General features: G+C 42.9%; 1 protein-coding gene across 6 annotated transcripts in view; it reads left to right on the plus strand.

The window, feature by feature from the left end:
- Positions 1 to 15,339, plus strand: part of cntnap2b (contactin associated protein 2b) — a 46,509-nt gene extending 31,170 nt beyond the window's left edge. For all 6 annotated transcript variants that reach the window (XM_037085027.1, XM_037085030.1, XM_037085029.1 and 3 more), the window contains 22 exons: positions 542 to 689; positions 1,121 to 1,324; positions 1,496 to 1,680; positions 1,969 to 2,112; positions 4,348 to 4,603; positions 4,703 to 4,852; positions 4,958 to 5,120; positions 5,206 to 5,312; positions 5,698 to 5,817; positions 6,199 to 6,314; positions 6,720 to 6,804; positions 7,042 to 7,198; positions 7,543 to 7,670; positions 7,790 to 7,960; positions 8,128 to 8,346; positions 8,579 to 8,815; positions 9,142 to 9,372; positions 9,577 to 9,710; positions 10,451 to 10,544; positions 11,239 to 11,469; positions 11,575 to 11,649; positions 12,454 to 15,339. In XM_037085027.1, coding sequence (XP_036940922.1) covers positions 542 to 689; positions 1,121 to 1,324; positions 1,496 to 1,680; positions 1,969 to 2,112; positions 4,348 to 4,603; positions 4,703 to 4,852; positions 4,958 to 5,120; positions 5,206 to 5,312; positions 5,698 to 5,817; positions 6,199 to 6,314; positions 6,720 to 6,804; positions 7,042 to 7,198; positions 7,543 to 7,670; positions 7,790 to 7,960; positions 8,128 to 8,346; positions 8,579 to 8,815; positions 9,142 to 9,372; positions 9,577 to 9,710; positions 10,451 to 10,544; positions 11,239 to 11,469; positions 11,575 to 11,649; positions 12,454 to 12,653 — 3,555 coding nt within the window. In that variant the 3' untranslated portion in view covers positions 12,654 to 15,339. The remainder of the gene's footprint in view (positions 1 to 541; positions 690 to 1,120; positions 1,325 to 1,495; positions 1,681 to 1,968; positions 2,113 to 4,347; positions 4,604 to 4,702; positions 4,853 to 4,957; positions 5,121 to 5,205; positions 5,313 to 5,697; positions 5,818 to 6,198; positions 6,315 to 6,719; positions 6,805 to 7,041; positions 7,199 to 7,542; positions 7,671 to 7,789; positions 7,961 to 8,127; positions 8,347 to 8,578; positions 8,816 to 9,141; positions 9,373 to 9,576; positions 9,711 to 10,450; positions 10,545 to 11,238; positions 11,470 to 11,574; positions 11,650 to 12,453) is intronic.

The following is a 15,339-nucleotide window of genomic DNA, read 5'->3' on the forward strand; positions in this document are numbered from 1 at the left end:
TGCTGGTGTTCATGTGTAGAGACCCTGGTGATACTACGAGCAAAGTTTCATGTTGTGTCGAGCCTTCTTAGTGTTTTAAAAATAGTGATTTTGATGCCAGTGTAAGAGTGCCCCTGCACTCCACTGAAAATTAGTTTGCCCGAAAACGAAACTACGGTAAATCATATAAAAGTGCCTCTTTCGTCATAATTATGCCTTTACATGAAGGTTTGACTCATTCCCAAATAAAGCCTCGGTTGCTTTTTGCTGAGAGTTTCACTTTAATGCAATTTGTGTCAAAGATGTAATTTACTTGCTGCTGGAATTATTGCAGCTCAGTGTGTCCAGTGAAAGTGATGCCTTCTCAAATGTCTATTGGGAATAAAAAAATATAGTTAATAATTTTGAAATCTCAAGCTAACAGATAACTCACCACCTACTCTGTGATCAGGAGACAACCCACTCTACTTCCTGAACCACCCTCACCGTGATGAAAAAAGTTAGTTATTAATTAAATTATTTCAGAAATCATGGAAATGTGTGTGTCTGCTTTGTATTTCAGACATTTGAGGGGAACGTGAACAGTGAGGGTGTTGTTCGTCATGAGCTGCAGCACGCCATCCTGGCTCGATACATCCGCTTCATCCCAGTGGAGTGGAGCAGGGAGGGACGCATCGGAGTGCGTCTCGATCTCTACGGCTGCTCATATTGTGAGTACAAGTGTACAAGAGAGGGAAACCTGATTCAGCCACTCTGTTCAGCACTGGGCGCCTGTCCAAGGTCCACCCAGCTCCCCACCCACTGTGAGCTGGAATACACTCCAACTCATGTGACTCAGTAGAGGATGAGTATGTGTAGATAATACGTAAATGGATGGATATTTAAGTTTGGGAATTTTTTTACATTATGACGATGAACAGTACAGGGAAGCAGGTCTGTCTCAACACAGGTGGACAGCTGACGGTCATCTGCTGCCAGTAACACACTGACTAGGGGAAAGTACCTCATACAAAAGCACATCAAAAGAACCCAACTGTTACTTTAAGTGTTTTCTCACCATGTTGCAGACAGATTTGCTCATATCAGCTCATGTCTTTTCAACTGGCAGGAGAGAGAATTGTGTTCCCTTTTTGTCTTTCAGGGGCAGATGTGATCAGTTTTGACGGCCATGGCGTCATTTCCTATCGCTTCAGGAGTAAGAAGGTGAAGATTATGAAGGATGTCATATCTCTGAAGTTTAGGACCACGGCTCGAGACGGGGTCCTACTCCACGGAGAGGGACAGCAGGGAGACTACATATCGCTGGAGCTCCGCAGGGCAAGGCTACAGCTCAGCATCAACTTAGGTAGACTTCCATAACATTTGCGTGGTTTCAAGGACAGCAAATGCACTGTAAAAGTCTCCTGAGGCAGGCTATTCTATTCTATACGAAATCTGATGACTGTATTATCTGCTGTAGCAACACGATGAATTTACAGCCTCTTCCTGTTGGTGTGATTTGCTTGCTTCTCTACAGGCAGTAACCAGTATGGTTCAATTCAGGGTCACACCTCTGTGACCAGCGGAAGCTTACTGGATGATGACCACTGGCACTCAGTTGTTATAGAGCGTTACCGTAGGAATGTCAACTTTACTTTGGACCACCACACTCAGCAGTTCAGGACCAACGGAGAGTTTGACCACTTAGACCTGGACTATGAGGTAAATTCTCCCCATGGGTCATGCTGTCAGTCACTTTCATCATCTCCCACATCTCCCCTTTGAGCACACACTGATGATGTGAACAATCAACACACACTAATGGTATTAATCTGATGAGGTTTGTTGGGCAAGCAGTAACAAACCATCATAAAACATTATTCCATTCAGTGTTTTTGCCCAAGACATCATCCATTCATCATGCTCCATGACCATAGCTATGGTCACAGTAGTACAGTAAAAAAGATTAATGTTATTAAGTCCATGTTGTCCACTGTGCTGTGTCTTCAGATCAGTTTTGGAGGGCTGCCTGTATCAGTGAAGCCGAGCTCAGGGGGCAGAGAGAACTTTGTGGGCTGCATGGAGGGAATCACCTACAATGGAGACAACATCACTAACCTGGTCCGCAGGAAGAAAGTGGACACCTCCAGCTTTGTAAGCCAACACTCTCGGGCTCTGTGTGTGTAAATGTTGTGTTACACCTGACTTACATTGTTTTTATCTGTCTACCTAGACTTTAAAGTTGAATATTAGTTAATATTTTGAGGTATCAAGGTCATTTATTTGGTATTACACAACACAGCATTGCACACCAAATGAAAGTATAGTTTCTTTGTGCTACATGCCAAGCAAGACTTTAAACAAAGACATTTAGAAAAGGGTACAATATAATTTAAATAAAAACAATAAATTCTGTGTTTTATATACATGTACACTTATATATTTGAACTGAACCTTTCACTAAAAGTTTGACAACTTGGAAACACTGTCCAAATACTCTGACTGTGTTTGAGCGCCTAGCGTAAGTTTTTGTAAACAGGGTAAAGGAGTCCAGTGCTCCGTTGGCTCAGAACACAGCTCGTCAAGTCCAACAGCTTGATTTAGAATCGAGGCGGAGACAGGTCTCTGTAAAGATGAAGGCAACTTGATAAACCTGCGACCAGGCATCAGCCATGAGCAGCCTTAAATCCAAGTTGGATTAGCACGGCTCATATTCTGGCTGTCTCGCCTCTCTCCCTGGGGCGGTCCAGTGATCTGGCTGTATGGTTGAAAGATGCCGTGGACAGTGGCCATCTCAGAGTCTGCTCCTCTTAATTATTTAAAACCTTGCACTCCCCAGTCTGCTGCTGATGAATGTATTTTGGTCATGGGTCATTCGTGTTTCAGCGATAAAGCCAATAAGATTACAGATTAGAAACATTTTATCATGGAATGGCATGCCTATGCACACATACTTTATGAGACTTTATAATATTATAATTAGGGAACTGGCCAGAGTTTGGGCTGGAGGCCAATGTGGAAGGTTGAACTGGCCTGGAGACCATTGATGTGGCTGGTGGTCTGAGCTGGAGGCCAGCGACAGGGATGCATTGAGAACTGGGGACATGGATTTAGGAAGAAATAGGCATTTACAAGGCAGGGATGTTCTACTGACAATGTAATCAATGCAATATTGGACAGGTGGGATGAAGGGTAACGAGGGAGTAAAGTCGGAAAATCTCTGCCTCTGCTGCTTTGTTTATGACTTTCCTGGTTTAAAATTTGACTCCCTAATGTATAAAAGTGCTAAATCACCATAGTGCTCTGTTGTTTTTATACTAATATATTATTATCATTATTGTATATATTGACACCCAAAAGTATTTGAAGGCAGAGCTGGATCTTGTCTTCAGACCAGGACAAACCAACTCTGAATTTAATCTTTGCATGATTGCTCATGTTGCGTTTTTCTGTCAAGTTTTTCCTTGTTGACTTTTACAGAATGTATTGTAAGAGTAGTGCCTGTGGGATGATGACGGCAGGTACGGACTAATATAGGTTGTCCAGCATTAGACCACAACAGATCTTACTGACATGAAACTGAAAGGAATGTACTGTAGCACTGATTTGAGGTCTTGGCTCTCAGCTGTGCTGCCACCCTGCCAGATGCTGCATCTACTTGCTATGCCCTGTTTGAAACTGCATTTGTACTACAAAGATCTGCAAAGTCCCGTGACATGATGATAATAATAATAATACACAGGCCATGATAGAGCAGCTAGTCTTTCTTGTGTGGTTCAAAGAACATCACATAGAGAAGTATTTCTAGGCAAGAAAGTGGTTCCTCCATGATTAGTTCTGGTTTGGTTTCCATGAACTACTGAGGAAAATCTGTCTCTGTCACTGCTCACAGCCGCTCTACATGTGACACTGTGTTCACCAGCTCGTCTCTGCCTCTCTGTGGTAGTGCACGGTGCTCCGCAATCTTTATAAGAAACGACGTCCAGTTGATGGTAGCAGAGTTTGATAGCTGGACCAACCAAAACAATGAGTTGAGAAAAGTCTAAACCACTGCATGGAGGTACATCACCTGGTACATTACACATAGTCATTTGATCCATTGTTGAAAACATCCACCCAGCCTGATTTCAGGGAATTGATTTATTAAATCTTGGTTAATAAAGTGCTGATGGCGCAAACAAGCTAGGGTGTATTGTAAACTTTCTACACCACTATCCCTCCGAAACTCAAAGAGGCACATAGCAAAAATAATTGCCAAAGTCTTGTGGGGTACATGGTATATAATGGCCAAGTGCTGACATGTGCTTGCTTATTCATCAGTCCATGGTTAAAATCTCATATTTATTCCCCCCCCCCCCCCTCTCTCTCTCTCTCTCTCTCTCACTTTAGCGAAACCTGACATTCTCGTGTGCTGAGTCCAGCTCAGTCTCCGTCTTCTTCAACTCCACGTCCTTCCTGCGGCTGCCAGGTCAGACTTACAGCGACACTCTAGCGGTCAGTCTGTCTTTCAGGACCTGGAACCCTAATGGCCTGCTGATGTATACGCCGCTGGCTGACAGCTGGGTGGAGCTGGGACTGACGGAGGGCAAAGTAACCTTCCTCATGAGACATGACACGAAGAAGTTGCGTATCGACATCTCATCAGGTGAGCTCAACTCAACTCAACTTGTCATCCTCCCGCTTTCCTCAATTATTGTTGTAATTGCTGTTGTTAATTTGACCCGGTTGATGTTTTTCCTCACAGGTTCAGGCCTTAATGATGGCCTGTGGCACAGTGTCCATCTGACTGCATTGGAGTACTATGCTATGTTGACAGTGGATGGAGATGAAGCATCCACAGTCAGAACCACCATCCCCATCTACATCCAGACTGGGGGAACCTACTACTTTGGAGGTGATAACTCAATTTGGACTGATGTTTTAAAGAGACTGCTTTTTTGGGTCATTATTTCCGCAGTGGTTGAAAAACTGACCTCTGACCTCCTCCATTTTTCTCCAGGCTACTTCCTGAACACTAACACAGGGTCACCTCAGCGTTCCTTTCAGGGCTGCATGCAGATGATCCACGTAGATGACCATCCAGCTGACCTCAGAGCAGTGGAGCAGGGCCTCATTGGAAGCTTTGAGAATGTCAGCCTGGACATGTGTGCCATTATAGACAGGTGATTGTCATAAGAGATGAGAAAGCACAAGGAAAATGTAGGGTTGTCACTGTGCTCAAATCTTTTTTCTTCCACTGTCCATTAGGTGTGTGCCTAACCCTTGTGAGCACAGCGGTCGCTGCTCTCAGACCTGGGATACATTCAGCTGCAACTGTAATGGCACTGGATACACTGGAGCTACCTGCCATACCCGTAAATTGAATTTTTATTTTATTTTATATCCCCTTTTTCTCTTCTTTTTTTTTTTTTTTTACCAGGAAGTCACATTGAGATCAAGATCTATAACAGAGACATGGCCATGGTAGCAGTCATACAACATCACAACTTGCATCATATAAAACATGGACTAGACAAGTATTAACAAGCCAGCAGCCTGAACTTAAACTCATGTCATCTGCTCTGTACACTTTGGCTCTAAGCAGTGTTCAAAGTCAACCAAAAAACATTACTCCCAATCAGGATTTTACCTCTCTTTACCTCTCCTCAAATATTCATGTCTGGCCTGTGCATAGACGCTAACCACACACAAACACTGTGTTTTGTGTCTGCTGAGCTGTGTGTCGTGTCTCCTCCATAGCAATGTATCAGCAGTCCTGTGAGGAGTATAAGCACCAGGGGAAGAGCTCAGGGAGCTACTGGATTGACCCTGATGGCAGTGGACCTATCGCCCCCTTCAGAGTCAGCTGTGACATGACAGGTGAGATTCAATGTGAGAGGGTTGGAGGGTTAGTCCTGCTAATTTTCTCATGCGATTCTGGGCATGACAGCAAAAACTCAGTCTCCAGCAATAGCTTTAGTCAGTGCTCACTGCAGTTTGTTGCAAAAACTCAAGTTCTAATTGATATCACTATTATCAGTATTAACATTCTTTTGTAATGATGATGCTTGTTCCCATGTGTTTGTGAATCAGTCAGTCACGTTTTTGTATCTTAGAGTAGCTCTATAAATCTGTCATTCTACACATTATACTAGTTATTATGCATCTACGAATGTATTGCTTAGTAGTAGATGGATCTTTGCTGAAGAAGGTGTCGTGAATCTCAGTGACACTGTATGTTGTACTGTCTTGGTCTTTCAGAGGAAAAGGTTTGGACCACACTGAAGAACAACCTGTCTCCTCAAACATCAGTCACCAGTGCAGAGCAGGAGGGGAAGGCAGTGCTGCAGATTACCTACAATGTGACTGATGAACAGGTACACAGTCAACACACACATACACACACTTTGACAGTTCAGATCTTCTGTGTGTGTATTGCACTGGTGCTGATAGTAATGGATACGACCACCATCTGAAGTGAATTAAAGTGAATTTAAAGGGAACGTTGCTGATTTTTAACCAACCAACAACTATCATTACAGTGTGAATAGTGTTTGCAAGTGCACAATGGTAAACTTCTCCCCATGTTGCCAGAGACAGTTTGTCATTAAATTAATGACAATAAATCATCATCATCATCATCATCATCATCATCATCAAATATAATAAGTAAAACATTTACAGGGTGTATTGTAATCAACTACAGAAAACATTCATGAGAATGAAACATTTGCTCTGTGATAAAGGAACCCTGCCTCTTTGTCCCTCCTGTATGTGTCCAGGTGTTGTTGGTCACCAGCAGTGCAGAGTACTGTGAACAGTATGTCGCCTACGCCTGCCGCATGTCTCGTCTTCTCAACACTCCAGGTGAGCTCTACGTCACTACAAAACACCTTGCTTATATATGAATACAAATGATGCATTAAATGAATTGTTGAGGTGTTGCGGAAGAGGAAAACACGACCTACAGAGTAGCACAGGATTTGACACGTAGAAGATGACGTGTTCAAAGCCATTAATGTGAGCAGGATATTTTCCAGTAAAGGCATGTTGTGATCTGATGAAGTGAAATTAAACTGACTATGCTGCTGGTTTGACTCCTAGATGGCTCGCCGTTCACCTGGTGGGTAGGAAGAGCCAATGAGAGGCATTCTTACTGGGGGGGCTCAGGACCAGGGATACAGAAGTGTTCCTGTGGAATCGAACACAACTGCACCGACCCCAAATACTACTGCAACTGTGACGCTGACCTGCGTTCCTGGTGAGTCGACCGCTTTTTTTTTTTTCACTTTTTTTATCCTCGCTGTCTTCTGACATCTTCCTGCTCTTCTCATTCTGCTTCTTCCTCTATTTCTTCTTTTTCACCCACTACTCTACAAAAATGCCGTGGCCATGTTGTCTTCATTTTACTCCCTGAGTTCTGCGTTTCATCTTTGCTCCAATTGTCTTCTGCTTTAATAGGTGAAACCAAAGCAGAATCATACTTTTGACCACTTGTTGGCCCAGGCACTGGTGTTGCTGCATGCCCAAGTCTAACCAGGCTGTAAAAAAGGAAACATTGACTCAGAAATCAAGCTGTGTGTGTTTGTGTGTGTGTGTGTACAGGAGGGAGGACGCAGGCCTGTTGGTGTATAAAGACCATTTGCCAGTTAGTCAGGTTGTAGTCGGGGATACAGGCAGAGCTGGATCTGAGGCCAAACTGACAGTCGGACCACTCAGATGCCAGGGGGACCGTGAGTGTCTTTCTGTCTCTCTTAGACACAAAAAACATTAATCTCTCACCAGAGATATTTCGTATCACCAGATATGAAACATCAGTATTTGCTCCATGCGCTGCTGTTGTTTTCTGAAGGGAACTACTGGAATGCAGCGTCCTTCAGCAGTCCGGCCTCATACCTCCACTTCCCCTCCTTCAGAGAAGAAGCCAGCACCGACATCTCCTTCTACTTCAAGACTTCCTCCACTCATGGGGTCTTTCTGGAGAACCTGGGAACCACAGACTTCCTTCACATTGAACTCAGAGGTGTGTCTGTGTGTACACTGAATTTAAGATTAATATGTTGTCCAGACACAAGAAACAAGATGAACATCTAGTATGTATCAAACAACCTCAAACACCTTTAGTGAAAAAATCATAGTCTGATGTTTGAAAGTGTGACTAGTGTTGGATTTGTATCCTCGCACTGCCAGGAGGCTCCGTGGTCTTCTTCTCTTTTGATGTGGGCAGCGAGCGGGTGGAGCTCAGCGTTCGCTCACCGGTGCCTCTGAATGATGACCAATGGCATCGCGTGGAAGCTGAGAAGAACATCAAGGAGGCAGTGCTGCAGCTTAATGGGCAGTACAGGGAGGTCCGGCACAGCCCCCCACAGGGACACACAAAACTGGAGTACTACAGTGATCTATATATTGGTAAGACACATGAACACATATATCTCATGTATTCAGAAACACTGGTTCTGCACCAAACTCTCTCCTCCAGAGCTGGCCGGCTCTGAGCAGCTGCAGGGGCTGCAAATATTTACTGTTTTTTTTTTTTTTTGATGGAGGGACACCTAGCAGCAGAAGTTATGTATTGTGCGTTTAAAATCAACAATATCTGCTCTGTCTGAACATCTGCTCTGCTTTGTATCTTAATTACCAGGAGCCTCGAGTGGTCAGAGGGGTTTCCTGGGCTGCATGCGGGCTCTGAAGATAAACGGTGTGACCATTGACCTGGAGGAGAGGGCAAAGGTGACTGCAGGGGTGAATCCAGGCTGCCAGGGCCATTGCAACAGTTACGGGATGCACTGCAGGAATGGAGGGACATGTGTGGAGCAGTACAATGGATACTCCTGTGACTGCTCCCTCACCGCGTACGATGGACCCTTCTGCACAGATGGTAAATGTGTGCTTATTATCAATATGAGTGTAAGAGCTTGTCTGTCTCTACGTGTCAGCCTGATGAGTTACTGGCACAAATTTCCCTGTTCGCGTGACTAATAAAGGAATTTCTGATTCCGATCCTTCAGGGTGTACCTCGCCTCTTGTCCAGTGTTTGATCAACTCTCCGGAGGATAAAACAGCATAGCTGATGGATTTATAGATGGATGGATGTTAAATTAGAACTTATATTAGATTCGATGCTGCAAGAAAGTTTTATCAACTTGTCTATACTTTTTAATCACCTGTTCTTTGTCTGCTGCTGTTCCTGTATGTGTGTGTTAGATGTTGGCGGCTACTTTGAGACAGGAACCCTTGTGCGCTATGACTTCCCACCAGACGCGGGAGCTATTGCGTTGCGGGAGGAGAGTCTATCAAATGTTGGTGTTCCCAGTGAGGCCAATCTTACTCAGGAGGAGCTGGTGTTCAGCTTCAGCACCTCCAGTGCTCCCAGCATCCTGGTCTACATCAGCTCCAGGACTCAGGACTACTTAGCTGTGGTGCTCAGGCACAACGGTAGGCTCATCAACATCATACCTGACCAGTTACCAGTCACCAGAAATCATTGTATATAAAAGGATATACTATAATTTATGAACTGCTGTTGCATTATCATCCTGTGTTAAAACAAATTTGATGTCTCTACGTGTGTGTGTGTGTGTGTGTGTGTGTGTGTGTGTGTGTGTGTGTGTGTGTGTGTATGTGTGTGTGTGTGTCCAGGCACACTCCAGATCCGCTACAGTCTTGGGGGGCTAACAGAACCTTACACCATAGATGTTGACCATCGTAACATGGCCAATGGACAGCCACACTCTGTCAACATAACTAGAAACTTAAGGGAGATACGACTACAGGTTAGTGCTCGCTGCCACTGCAGTAGAACCTGACCATGTAACAAATACTGCATGGTGCCAGTAAGGAGAAAAGAGGTGACCGACTGAATTAAAGTTATATTTAAGAAAATGGGCTTACTTGCTGTTTTCTGAGAGGGAGTTGTTCAGGTGGATATTAGTCTGTGTGTCTGTAACTGATCTACAACAGGGCTGGGTTAGCTTAGCTTTGCATAAGGGGGAAGCAGCTTGTCTAAAATATACTTAACAGCATGTCTAAATCTCACTGATTAACTAGATGTATTCTGTATATTTTTGATTAAAGTTCTCAGCCAGCCAGGTCATGGTAATTCATGCTGTATTCTAAGTGCTATATTGTAATCAACTGGATAGTTTCTGTTTCTTGAGAAGTTCTTCTCATCCGAGAGGCTTCTTCAGTTCTGACTGGATGGGAGCTGCAGGCTTTAAACCCTGTGTGGGAGTGTCCTAATGGAATCGACTATGCAAAAAGTCCAGTTGTCTTTGATATAGCACTTAGAATATACCGTATAATGTTTCCTGACTAACAGCAAACAGGGATTTTTAGGTGGAGTTATGCAACATTTCTTATCGCTCTTTTAAAAAGAAGCCAATAGTCATACTCTTTAAGATAAAGTTTTGCTGAGTAAAATGAACAGTTCTTGGGGACGATGGTAACAGAGCAGATTCAAGGTCAGTTTCAGTTCAACATGTCATCGTTGCTTTCCTCTGTCCATATTCTCCAGCTGGACCACTACCCCGTGTCTACATACACCCTACCTGAGGCCTCTGACACCCAGCTCAACCTGGTCAAAAGTATCTTTCTTGGAAAGGTCTTTGGTAAGTGATCCGAGTACATTCCTTTTTCCCATTTCTATTTTGCTCCTTTGTCTGCCCAGTACTCATAACTTTATATGCTGTTCTGCTGTGGCACCAGACTATTATACTACTTACTTGTCTACTCACTTAGCCAATATATCCACCATTTCCATGAAAGGTTCAGTGGAGATTCTTTGGTCACATACGACCCAAAATCTGTCAAGTGCAGCTAAACACATTCATTGGTTCCACTGGTGCACCTGAAATTCTACAGGTCAGATTAAAAAGATGGCAGAAAAAAATCAGCCAATGAAGATCTTTCTCTTCTCACTAACACTTCTGCCTCAAAGTACACCTTAAATGGTTTCATAATACCCCATAATATGTTATGTTGATTAATTTGAGTTTTTTAAAACATTTATCTACGTCTATATTCCTAGTTATAATAACTTACACTATGTCTTAAGAAATTAAATTGAAACGTGTTATTGGGTGCATCTTTATTTTGTGCTAGTGCATCTAAATGATGTTCAGGTTCTAAAGCTAGGTCCATCACTTCAACCATTATAAAAAGTTGGTCTGGATCCCTGTGAAATGAGGTTTTCTCGTGGTTGTTCTGGGTCCTGAAAGACTTTGACTTGTGTTACCACCAGACAGCTTTGTGCTGACTTGTTAGAGTAGATTAAAAAAAATTGTCGTTGTGTGTTTCTTACAGAAACAGGACAGATTGACCCCATTCTGATCGAGCGCTACAACACGCCAGGCTTCGTGGGCTGTTTGTCAAGAGTTCAGTTTAACAGCGTGGCGCCATTGAAAGCTGCACTGCGCTCCAGCCTGGCTTCACCTGTCAGCACCCATGGGATCCTGGTGCCCTCCAACTGTGGAGCCTCCCCCTTGACCATCTCCCCCATGGCCTCAGCTAGTGACCCCTGGTACCTAGAAGCAGGTAGAGAGACTGATAGATAACAGTTTGAAGGAACATAAAGACATGTAATCATGTAAGAATTCAAACAGATAATGTAATAATAATAACGGTTTGCTTTGTCCACAGCTGGAGCAGTTTTCCCCTTCAATGAGGACAAGACCAGCGAGGATGGAGTGGATCGCAACTCTGCCATAATTGGAGGTAAATGTCATTTAACTTTCAACCAAATGCAGCTGGAAACGGTGCTTTAACCTGTTAAACCCACAAATACCAGACACTCCACGCAATAACGACAGTTTCACAAAATAGACAGACTGTGTAGTGTTCACAGTCACAAAGGAGCATAGACTCAGAAATAAACAAAGAACAAATGTAAATAGAGGCAAGGCAGAGGAGAATGCGCTGGCGGTCTATCCTCTGTGCACTGATTCACTCACCTGAACAGCCAATCATGGACACTGCCACAGATTCTACATGCTAACACAGCAAAAAAGCCCCCAACAAGGGCAAAAGGTGCAGGACACACCACAAAAACTAGACATCTACCATCAACCCCAACATTGGCTAACGGTCAGGCTGGTGTGTCAAGATCCTGAGTGGTAGGGGTGTGGAGGGTTTTGGAATTAGGCCATATGGTAGAAAGCCTACGTCAGCCGGCTGGAGATATGGAGTGTTAGAAATGTGGATGCTTATCGGACAAGGAGGATCTCTTTTAAAGTCTGTGTGGGAGTGTCCTTACAGAGTCGAACGCTCCCACACTGACTTTAAAAGCCTGCAACTCCCCTCTAGTTAGTTAGAACTGAGGAAGCCTCTTTGATGAGAGGTGAAATGTCTTCAAGAAACTCAAACAAGTCCAGTAACCTACGATGCAGCAGTTTTACCACGACCTGGATGACTGAGAACCTGCAACACTGAGTTACATTACTGGGCACTCTGCAACTCTATCAGACGACAAACTCTCCAGTCTGTTGTTATAAAAAAAGTGCTCGTCTGCTTCGTTTCCAGGCATTATCTCCATGGTGATCTTCACTGTCCTCTGCATCATGGTGTTTGTTATCCGCCACATGTTCCGTCATAAAGGATCTTACCACACCAACGAGGCCAAGGGAGCAGAGTCGGCAGACTGCGCTGACGCAGCAATCATTGTCAATGACCCTGCCTTCACCGAAACCATCGACGAGAGCAAGAAGGAGTGGTTCATCTGAGCCTCTCTCAACAACACGGACTCATGACGTTAGGATGTATTTAGTTTTCTAAGCATAGGGAGTAGTTGTGCGGTCTGCTGGTGGTGATGATGACCTGTGGAACCTCGAGGATGTAGAATGTGAGCGGTTTATTCAAAAAACTTTATGGACAATGGACATGGCATTACAGCGTGGGTATTAAAGCACAGGGCACAGTGCTGCCTTGCAGAGCCGAGTGGACGTGTGGAGCAGTTTATTTTCACCTTATTTGCAATAGACAGAGTGACAGGATGACAACCTTCAGAAGGTGCAGAGGATGGTGCTGTGAAGATACAGGAGTGAGTGTGTTCATCAGCTTTTATTTTCCTATGTCGTTATATCATTCTCAATTTGATATCAGTTTAACTTATTTATTTATTCTTATTTAAGTCATATATTTTTTCATTAAAGATCTTACTTTGCATTTATTTTTATAGATTCATATCTGTTTGCCTTTGTGCAATGTACTGGTATATCATAAGATTATGTCATTAATGGTAATGATCATTAATCCATTAATCCCAATAATCCTCCACAGCTGTAACAATGCTTACACATACCAGTTTATTTTATATTAATCTCATGTTTTGCCTTATTTATATTATTTATTTTAACTTCAGCCCTTAAGACTGAAGGCATTGTGTGTGTGCGTGCGTGTGTGTGTGCGCGTGTGCGTGTGTGTTCCTTTCACACTTGCTTGCTCGTCTGTGAAGATGTAGCCATGAGTTTGTCAGCATCATGTGGATTAAGGTCTGGGGGTTAAAGAAACATCACACTTATTATTTATTTATTTATTTTTTGCATCTACATATCTGACAGTGTCTCTTTATGACCTTTGAATATTGATTGTTGCAACTATTACTGACTGCATTATTCTTTTGCCAAAAGACTTCAGGCTTTAGTTTGGTGTTTGAACAATGAACTGAGTTCTGTCTGTCCACAAGAACTCGGCTCACTGTTTTTTTTTGGTTTTTTTTGGTTGTTTTGGTTTTATTGATGCTGCCTTTGTTAGCAATGCCTGTACATGATAATGAGACAACATTTGTGTAAAAGAAAACATTGCAACATTTTTGAAATCTTCTCATGTGCCATGTGACCCTGAGTCAGATAAGATTAAGTTTAGTGCAGTTGCATCCAGCACAGGGACAGGTGGGAAATGAGTTTAGCCTAGCTTAGCACAAAGATTGGAAGCAGAGGAAAGCCTCCAGCCCAGCTCCTTCACAAGCAAACCGATACACCCTCCAACAACTCCAAAGCCTTCTCATGTATTCACTGCATGTCATTAGCTCACTTTTTTTTTTTTTCCAAGAGATAAGCTTTGTTAATAGTAAAGATATCCCCCTTTTTTAGCAAAATGAGCAATGGGACATTTGGTGTTTCAGTCAATCAAGTGGAAGTTAAGGCCAGATGGACTGGACATACCACAAACAAGAAGAAGTTAGTAACTGGGAACACCTCAAGGAAATACAACTTAAAATAAGCAACAGCAAAATAACTATTTGTAAAAAATATTCTGTAAATGAACTCCGAAAATCTGTTATCTTGATTATTATTATTATTATTGTTATTTTACCTAAAGACACGCTGAAAAAGCAGATGAGGATTAGGACCACTGTAAAAACAACTGAGGGTTGACGTTTTTTTTTCATTGTTGGTGATTTTTTTCAGATTTCTGAGATTCTTTCCTCAGAAATAAAAGCAAGAATTCTGAGGGGAAAAAAAAAATCATAATTCTGTTCTTTTAGTAGTAGATTAGAACCACTGGATTTCTTTTCTTTATTCTAAGAATTTCACTGTTGCCCTAATCCTCTTCCATGGGAAAATAATATTAATGAAAGTTAATGACATAATAACAGTGAACGTGGTATCGCTAAGAGGATCTGGCCACTGATCTGCAGCAGAGCCTCTTCAGTCCTCACAGGCTGTTCACAAAAAGGAAATAAGAAAGGTCATGTGGACAAAACTGCCTGGGGACAAAGTGAAGATGGAGGCTAGGCTAGCAGTTTTCCTCTGCATTCAGACTCGGCAAGTAACGAGCAAAACGCATTTGTGTTTGGACGTGAGCTCATCACCCTCTATTTGCAGCATGTTACGAATTTCCAGAGATCCTGAGAAATTCATTCTTATTTCCATGTAAGATAGTATTTTGGTTAGAGAGACTCGCCATAGTTAATGATATTGATTTGATAAGGCTTAGTGAATCCGGGCTGAGCCTTATCTGGCAGGTGAGGCCAGCTTCTTCCAAACGGGCGTGGCTGCAGCACGATGGGCTGAAAGGACTCTTGATTCAGGATTTTCCTGAACTCGGTACTTTTGAACCTGAGCTGTCTTCGATATTCATGAAGTAGAATGATGTTTCTGCAAAAGAATGTTTGTTAACCACATACAAAACTATGGCTTACATCCTGACATTTGATTGTATTGCCTTTGTATTCCTTTGACTGCACTGCAGTATAATGGCATGCTGTTTGACACTGAATGACACACATTTCTGTTTGATAAGCCACTGTAGCATCACATTGCTTTTTCTTCATGTTATATGTATAAAACGTTGCCGAAATGTTCTTTTTATAGCCAATTTCTCTGATTGCTTTGTGCTTTTCTCATTGTCTTGAAAAATGTGATGCTTCCTCTTGGAAAGAACAGTAAAACCTGAGTACACATCTTA

The sequence above is a fragment of the Acanthopagrus latus genome, chromosome 21 (assembly GCF_904848185.1).
Source record: "Acanthopagrus latus isolate v.2019 chromosome 21, fAcaLat1.1, whole genome shotgun sequence".
Taxonomy (NCBI): domain Eukaryota; kingdom Metazoa; phylum Chordata; class Actinopteri; order Spariformes; family Sparidae; genus Acanthopagrus; species Acanthopagrus latus.